The sequence below is a fragment of the Palaemon carinicauda genome, chromosome 30 (genome assembly GCF_036898095.1).
Source record: "Palaemon carinicauda isolate YSFRI2023 chromosome 30, ASM3689809v2, whole genome shotgun sequence".
In the NCBI taxonomy this organism is placed as follows: Eukaryota; Metazoa; Arthropoda; class Malacostraca; order Decapoda; family Palaemonidae; genus Palaemon; species Palaemon carinicauda.
Genome location: NC_090754.1, coordinates 11,883,036 through 11,892,941, shown reverse-complemented (window position 1 = coordinate 11,892,941; position 9,906 = coordinate 11,883,036). Strand labels below are relative to the sequence as shown.

The window sequence follows — 9,906 nt, the reverse complement described above, 5'->3', positions numbered from 1 at the left end:
CATTTTACCCCTTTCTCTTTCCTGCATTCGCTAATTCTATGCTCTACCTCACCACATCCAAAACAAGCACCTAGAGCCCATCTACATTCATTCTTCTTATGTCCTACTTTCCCACATCTATAACACTTCTCTTCATGGATACAACTACCTGACCTACCTTGCTGCGCACTATCACTCCTAGCCCTCCAAACCTGATTCCCTTGCCTAAACCCTTCATTTGTCTTTACCGGTATGACCACATTACTCGCCCTAACACTCCTATCTACTACACTATCAGCTACCCTCATCGGTCCTCTCATAACAGTATCTCTAAATCTAACAAATTATGGCACACTTTCCTCCATTCCAGTTCTTACACTCACAGATTTGCTTTCATTCATACACCTATCCAACTCGTAATCCTCAACTATCTCTAAAATATCATCCCATGTAAGTCTTTCTTTCGTCCACCTGATTTTCTCCTTTCGTTTCAAATTATTAAATTCACATACATTCTCAGGCACTGTCGCCAAAAACTTCCTCATTAACTCCTTATTCTCATTTATGCCTTCATCCCCATACTTCTTCATAGCAAATGTTTCCAACCAACATACAAACATCGATATCGCTTCTCCTGCATTCATCCGTGCCTCATCAAAATCATTCTTACGCTTATATCTAACACTCCCTTTCATACGTTTTACCTGCTCAATTATTTTCTTTTTCACACTTTCATAATCAACGTCCCCTACACTCATTATCACACCATACATCGTCAACAAATACCCAGTCAAATATTTTCCTAACTCCCTAGCCCAAACTCTCTTACTATCACCATACTTATCCTGACAATACCTCTCATACTCCTTGAAAAACACATTTACATCCCTACTACTATGCTCATTGAACCTTTCATATCGAGGTACCTCTCTCATAAACACAGTCTTACACACATCACGTTTATTCTAACTGATATCATCAGTGCTACCTTCTCTCTTGTTTCCTACTTCCTCGCTAGAATATAAAGAATCTAATCCCACACTCATACTCTTATCCTTGATCATACTCTTCCTAGCCCTTTTCTTACTCACTACTTTCACCCATTCACGATTATCCTTGCTCTCATCCTGACACTTTTTCTTCTCTTTCTTCACATCAATTTCACCTTTCTTCTCATTCCTCCTATCACATTTCTGTTCATTGTGCCTAATTCCCTTATCTTCAATCTCACTATCACTATTACTATTACTATCACCATCACTCCATTTCCCATTATCACTTACATTAGCCTTCTCTTCCACTATCAACCCATTACACGAAGCAGAAGACACTCCTCCGACGGCACATTCCCCCATGAAAGTTTTCATCATAACCATTACTTTCCCCATCATAATTCAGTTCGTTCCTCCATTCGTTCCTCATTCTCTTTCATCCTCATCTCAAAACATTCTTCCACTCTCTATACTCCCTAAGCTCCTTCAGCATTGCCTCCTTCTCACAGTTCAACCTCTCATTCTCTACTAGCAGCCACTCTTTCTCAACTATCAACTTCTGTTCCCGTTCTTTATAATGCCGCAATTCCTCATCCAAAGCCTTCAATTTGCCTTATATTGCCATCAACCTTAAATCTAAATCCTAAATATAACCTTTGTAAAAGAGTCTGGTTCAATCCCACCTCGGCTGTCCCTGTTCAGGCGCCAAAAAAATGTGGTGGGATGTTTAAAAAACAAGCCCCACACCCTAATCACACCTACAGACAATTGTCTCAACAAAACAAACTTTCCCCTTACATTATCTATACCAGACTCTTTAACAAAAGGTAAAAAAAACTAAACATAACCTTAAAACTATATTTCCTAACACCAAAACAATCACTTAATTCTAAAAATCATCAATCCTATTTCATAACCAAAAATAATCACAACTTAGTACAACAATCTTAACCTACTGTAAATGGAAAACATTCAAATAACCCATGAAAAACGCAGAACTTAAAACTAAAATTCACTTTAACCACAAATATAACCGTAAATATTGCACCAGTCTCTGAGTGGACACCTTTGTCCATACAAGGGCCAACAGTCATTATTTAGCACAACACTACTATATGATAAACAGCAAAGTGTCTTGGTTTGCCATAACGGCCTTAACTCCTTGGGGTCACGGCTATCATCATCATCATCATTATACGTAATCCTCAAAACAGCAATCGGAAGTTCATTCGGTCCAGGTTGTCAACAAGTAAATCAATCTGAGCAGTCTTATCAAGTTCTGTTACAGGCCAAGTCGTCAACAAACAATTTTACATTCAAAGAAAACCTCTCCAAAGGAGGAATCACAGCCTGCCAAAATAAAAAAATAAAAACACTTAAGAACACTCCTACATAACTAAACTATCACACTATAATCAAAGATAAATAATAAACTGTTCCTATCATTCACAATCACAACAAGCAAAGATAATCAAAACTGTACATACTCAGAAAATCAATCAACACTTCCACGCTGGTAATAAAGAATAATGATAATAGTCCAGCATTCACACCATCCTCTAGCTGCAGTCAAAATCAAAATAAGCATTCACCCAAGACATTCACCACTGCCATAACCTAACTAAAACATAAGCAAACAATCTTATTTATACCAACAGTCTTTCTCACAACAAACAATCAATACACTAACTACCTTCCCTCACTAACACAATCTCTCTCTCTCTCTCTCTCTCTCTCTCTCTCTCTCTCTCTCTCTCTCTCTCTCTCTCTCTCTCTCTCTCTCTCTCTGGATTTGGCGAAAAAAAAAATAATGAAAACATAACAAAAATCAATCCCCCACATCCCTCCGCCCTTACTTTGCCAATTCTACTACATTCTCACGCAACCAATTACATTATTTTTTTCATAACCCAGTCGCAGTCGGGAACAGGACCTCTACTCCGAGTAACTGGGCCTCCATATACTCTCTCATTCACTTCTTCCTTATCACAATTATTCGCTACATTAACACTATTCCTATATAAATCCCTATCATCTAATATGTCTTGTACCATCATATCTACCTCGTTTTCATCTGGCCCTAGAATCTCACAAATTTCCGTCAGTAATTCATCCATTTCATCCAAACCTTTTTCTACTTTAATAAAAGATTCATTCATACTACTTATCTTTCTCCTATCTCTCGCTCTCACATTCGTCATACTTTCTTTTACATCATCTAATGAAAAACCATACACACTATAGGTATCATTCAAACTCAGCCATGATTCATCCGTATTAATACATTTATATTCCACACTAACTTGCACATTTACACCCCTGTCATACTTATTCGTATTCTTACCTATACCTATAAATTTTCCTTGCAATTTTTCCTCTCTTAAAACTTTCAAACGCCTCTTTTTCCTATATTCAACTAACACTAATTGTTTATTTTTCAGCCCTAATTTCTCATGCATACTAGGTTCATACTTGCTCATTTCAAACCAATTATTCATACCATTCTCATAAACATTGATCCTATTCCTTCCACACAATCACAGGAAGACTCACCCAGCTGAACCCTCTTACATTCTAGTTTCCCGAACATCCGGGCCGATTTAATCCCTTCTTCCTACCTACTCTAGCTACATGCCCATCTGCACCACATTCAGTGCACTTACCCCTCGGCTCCTTGCACATTCTAGCATAATGACCATCCTTACCACAATTAACACAAATACCATTCATACGATTACTATGACATCCACTCGATACGTGCCCAATCATACCACACCGATAAAATTTTACCCCTTTCTCTTTCTTGCATTCGCTAATTCTATGCTCTACTTCACCACATCCAAAACAAGTACCTAGAGCCCATCTACATTCATTCTTCTTATGTCCTACTTTCCCACATCTATAACACTTCTCTTCATGGATACAACTACCTGACCTACCTTGCTGCGCACTATCACACCTATCCCTCCAAACCTGATTCCCTTGCTTAAACCCTTCATTTGTCCTTACCGGTATGACCACATTACTCGCACTAACACTCCTATCTACCACACTATCAGCTACCCTCATCGGTCTTCTCATAACAGCATCTCTAAATCTAACAAATTATGGTACACTTTCCTCCATTCCAGTTCTTACACTCACAGATTTGCTTTCTTTCATACACCTATCCAACTCGTAATCCTTAACAATCTCTAAAATATCATCCCATGTCAGTCTTTCTTACGTACACCTGATTTTCTCCTTTCGTTTTAAATTAATAAATTCACATACATTCTCAGGCACTGTCGCCAAAAACTTCCTCATTAACTCCTTATTCTCATTCATGCCTTCATCCCCATACTTCTTCCTAGCTAATGTTTCCAACCTACATACATACATCGATATCGCTTCTCCTGCATTCATCTGTCCCTCATCAAAATCATTCTTACGCTTATATCTAACACTCCCTTTCATACGTTTTATTTGCTCAATTATTTTCGTTTTCACACTTTCATAATCAACGTCCCCTACACTCATTATCACACCATACATCGTCAACAAATACCCAGTCAAATATTCTCCTAACTCCCTAGCCCAAACTCTCTTACTATCACCATACTTATCCTGACAATACCTCTCATACTCCTTGAAAAACACATTTACATTCCTACTACTATGCTCATTGAACCTTTCATATCGAGGTACCTCTCTCATAAACACAGTCTTACACACATCACGTTTATTCTAACTGATATCATCAGTGCAACCTTCCCTCTTGTTTCCTACTTCCTCGCTAGAATATAAAGAATCTAATTCCACACTCATACTCTTATCCTTGATCATACTCTTCCTAGCCCTTTTCTTACTCACTACTTTCACCCATTCACGATTATCGTTACTCTCATCTTGACACTTTTTCTTCTCTTTCTTCACATCACTTTTACCTTTCTTCTCATTCCTCCTATCACATTTCTGTTCATTATGCCTAATTTCCTTATCTTCAATCTCACTATCACTATTACTATAACTATCACTATCACTTCATTTCCCATTTTCACTTATCTTAGCCTTTTCTTCCACTATCAACCCATTACCCGAAGCAGAAGACACTCCTTCGACGGCACCTTCCCCCATGATAGTTTTCATCATAACCATTACTTTCCCCATCATAGCTTCCATTCATTCCTCCATTCATTCCTCATTCTCTTTCATCCTCATTTCAGAACATTCTTCCACTCTCTCTACAGTTCCCTTTAACTCCCTAAGCTCCTTCTGCATTGCCTCATTCTCACAGTTCAACCTCTCATTCTCTACTAGCAGCCACTCTTTCTCAACTATCAACTTCTGCTCCCGTTCTTTATAATGCCGCAATTCCTCATCCAAAGCCTTCAATTTGCCTTATATTGCCATCAACCTTAAATATAAATCCTAAATATAACCTTTGTAAAAGAGTCTGGTTCAATCCCACCCCGGCTGTCCCTGTTCGGGCGCCAAATAATGTGACGGGATGTTTAAAAAACAATCCCCACACCCTGAATCACACCTACAGACAATTGTCTCAAGAAAACAAACTTTCCCTTTACGTTATCTATACCAGACTCTTTAACAAAAGGTAAAAAAAAACTAAACATAACTTCAAAACTATATTTCCTAATACCAAAACAATCACTTAATTCTAAAAATCATCAATCCTATTTCATAACCAAAAATAATCACAACTTAGTACAACAATCTTAACCTACTGTAAATTGAAAACATTCAAATAACCGATGAAAAACGCAGAACTTAGAACTAAAATTCACTTTAACCACAAATATAACCGTAAATATTGCACCAGTCTCTGAGTGGACACCTTTGTCCATACAAGGGCCAACAGTCATTATTTAGCACAACACTACTATATGATAAACAGCAAAGTGTCTTGGTTTGCCATAACGGCCTTAACTCCTTGGGGTCACGGCTGTCATCATCATCATCATCATCTTACGTAATCCTCAAAACAGCAATCGGAAGTTCATTCGGTCCAGGTTGTCAACAAGTAAATCAATCTGAGCAGTCTTATCATGGATTGTTACAGGCTAAGTCGTCAACAAACAATTTTACATTCAAAGAAAACCTCTCCAAAGGAGGAATCACGGCTTGCCAAAATTAAAAAATAAAAACACTTAAGAACACTTCTAGCTAACTAAACTATCACACTATAATCAAAGATAAATAATAAACTGTTCCTATCACTCACAATCACGACAAGCAAAGATAATAAAAAATGTACTTACTCAGAAAATCAATCAACACTTCCACGCTGGTAATAAAGAATAATGATAATAGTCCAGCATTTACACCTACCTGTAGCTGCAGTCAAAATCAAAATAAGCATTCTCCCAAGACATTCACCACTGCCATAACCTAACTAAAACATAAGAAAACAATCTCATTTATACCAACAGTCTTTCTCACAACAAACAATCAATACACTAACTACTTTCCCTTGCTAACACAATCTCTCTCTCTCTCTCTCTCTCTCCCCTCTCTCTCTCTCTCTCTCTCTCTCTCCCTCTCTCTCTCTCTCTCTCTCTGGATTTGGCAAAAAAAAATTAACGAATACAAAACAATAATCAATCCTCCACATTCCTTCGCCCTTACTTTGCCAAATCCTACTACATTCTCGCACGACCAATTACATTATCTTTTTCATAACCCAGTCGTAGTCGGGAACAGGACCTCTACTCCGAGTAACTGGGCCTTCATATACTCTCTCATTCACTTCTTCCTTACCACAATTATTCGCTACATTAACACTATTCCTATATAAATCCCTATCATCTAATATATCTTTTACCATCATATCTACCTCGTTTTCATCTGGCCCTAAAATATCACAAATTTCCGTCAGTAATTCATCCATTTAATCCAAACCTTTTTCTACTTTAATAAAAGATTCATTCATACTACTTATCATTCTCCTATCTCTCACTCTCGCATTCGTCTTACTTTCTTTTACATCATCTAATGAAAAACCATACACACTATAGGTATCATTCATACTCAGTCATGATTCATCCGTATTAATACATTTATCTTCCACACTCACTTACACATTTACACCCCTGTCATACTTATTCGTATTCTTACCTATACCTATAAATTTCCCTTGCACTTTTCCCTCACTTAAAACTTTCAAACGCCTCTTTTTCCTATATTCAACTAACACTAATTGTTTATTTTCCAGCCCTAATTTCTCATGCATACTAGGTTCATACTTGCTCATTTCCAACAAATTATTCATCCCATTCTCACAAACATTGATCCTATTCCTTCCACACAATCACAGGAAGACTCACCCAGCTGAACCCTCTTACACTCTAGTTTCCCGAACATCCTGGCCGATTTAATCCCTGCTTCCTACACACTCTAGCTACATGCCCATCTGCACCACATTCAGTACACTTACCCCTCGGCTCCTTGCACATTCTAGCATAATGACCATCCTTACCACAATTACCACAAATCACATTCATACAATTACTATGACATCCACTCGATACGTGCCCAATCATACCACACCGATAACGTTTTACCCCTTTCTCTTTCTTGCATTCGCTAATTCTATGCTCTACCTCACCACATCCAAAACAAGCACCTAGAGCCCATCTACATTCATTCTTCTTATGTCCTACTTTCCCACATGTATAACACTTCTCTTCATGGATACAACTACCTGACCTACCTTGCTGCGCACTATCACTCCTATCCCTCCAAACCTAATTCCCTTGCCTAAACCCTTCATTTGTCCTTACCGGTATGACCACATTACTCGCCCTAACACTCTTATCTACTACTCTAACAGCTACCCTCATAGGTCCTCTCATAACAGCATCTCTAAATCTAACAAATTATGGCACACTTTCCTCCATTCCAGTTCTTACACTCACAGATTTGCTTTCTTTCATACACCTATCTAACTCTTAATCCTCAACTATCTCTAAAATATCATCCCATGTCAGTTTTTCTTTCGTCCACCTGATTTTCTCCTTTCGTTTCAAATTAATAAATTCACATACATTCTCAGGCACTGTCGCCAAAAACTTCCTCATTAACTCCTTATTCTCATTTATGCCTTCATCCCCATACTTCTTCCTAGCTAATGTTTCCAGCCTACATACATACATCGATATCGCTTCTCCTGCATTCATCCGTGCCTCATCAAAATCATTCTTACGCTTATATCTAACACTACCTTTCATACGTTTTACCTGCTCAATTATTTTCTTTTTCACACTTTCATAATCAACGTCCCCTACACTCATTATCACACCATACATCGTCAACAAATACCCAGTCAAATATTCTCCTAACTCCCTAGCCCAAACTCTCTTACTATCACCATACTTATCCTGACAATACCTCTCATACTCCTTGAAAAACACATTTACATTCCTACTACTATGCTCATTGAACCTTTCATATCGAGGTACCTCTCTCATAAACAGAGTCTTACACACATCACGTTTATTCTAACTGATATCATCAGTGCAACCTTCCCTCTTGTTTCCTACTTCCTCGCTAGAATATAAAGAATCTAACTCCACACTCATACTCTTATCCTTGATCATACTCTTCCTAGCCCTTTTCTTACTCACTACTTTCTCCCATTCACGATTATCCTTACTCTCATCCTGACACTTTTTCTTCTCTTCCTTCACATCACTTTTACCTTTCTTCTCATTCCTCCTATCACATTTCTGTTCATTATGCCTAATTTCCTTATCTTCAATCTCACTATCACTATTACTATTACTATCACTATCACTTTATTTCCTATTATCACTTACCTTAGCCTTTTCTTCCACTATCAACCCATTACCCGAAGCAGAAGACACTCCTCCGACGGCACCTTCCCCCATGAAAGTTTTTATCATAACCATTACTTTCCCCATCATAGCTTCCATTCGTTCCTCCATTCGTTCCTCATTCTCTTTCATCCTCATCTCAAAACATTCTTCCACTCTCTCTACAGTTCCCTTTAACTCCCTAAGCTCCTTCTGCATTGCCTCATTCTCATAGTTCAACCTCTCATTCTCTACTAGCAGCCACTCTTTCTCAACTATCAACTTCTGCTCCCGTTCTTTATAATGCCACAATTCCTCATCCAAAGCCTTCAATTTGCTTTCCATTGCCATCAACCTTAAATCTAAATCCTAAATATAACCTTTGTAAAAGAGTCTAGTTCAATCCCACCTCGGCTGTCCCTGTTCGGGGGCTAAAATAATGTGGCGGGATGTTTAAAAAACAAGCCCCACACCCTGAATCACACCTACAGACAATTGTCTCAACAAAACAAACTTTTCCCTTACGTTATCTATACCAGACTCTTTAACAAAAGGTAAAAAAAAAATAAACATAACCTTAAAACTATATTTCCTAATACCAAAACAATCACTTGATTCTAAAAATCATCAATCTTGTTTCATAACCAAAAATAATCACAACTTAGTACAACAATCTTAACCTACTGTAAATTGAAAACATTCAAATAACCCATGAAAAATGCAAAACTTAAAACTAAAATTCACTTTAACCTCAAATATAACCGTAAATATTGTATCAGTCTCTGAGTGGACACCTTCGTCCATACAAGGGCCAACAGTCTTCATTTGGCACAACACTACTATATGATAAACAGCAAAGTGTCTTGGTTTGCCATAACGGCCTTAATTCCTTGGGGGTCACGGCTGTCAAGATCATCATCCTCTTCATCATCATCATCATCATCATCATCATACGTAATCCTCAAAACAGCAATCGGAAGTTCATTCGGTCCAGGTCGTCAACAAATAAATCAATCTGAGCTGTCTTATCAAGTTCTGTTACAGGCCAAGTCGTCAGCAAACAACTTTACAATCAAAGAAAACCTCTCCAAAGGAGGAATCACGGCCTGCCAAAATAAGAAAAT

General features: G+C 37.9%; 1 protein-coding gene across 1 annotated transcript; it reads right to left on the bottom strand.

Moving 5' to 3' along the window:
• Window positions 1-1,413: 1,413 nt before the first annotated feature.
• LOC137623389 (golgin subfamily A member 6-like protein 22) lies at window positions 1,414-9,127 on the bottom strand. Its single transcript, XM_068354223.1, has 5 exons — window positions 8,786-9,127; window positions 6,300-6,363; window positions 5,268-5,350; window positions 4,703-4,925; window positions 1,414-1,583 (listed from the first exon to the last, which is right to left on the bottom strand). Exons 1-5 carry the CDS (start codon window positions 9,125-9,127, stop codon window positions 1,414-1,416), a joined length of 882 nt encoding a protein of 293 aa, XP_068210324.1.
• Between the last annotated feature and the right edge of the window lie 779 nt (window positions 9,128-9,906).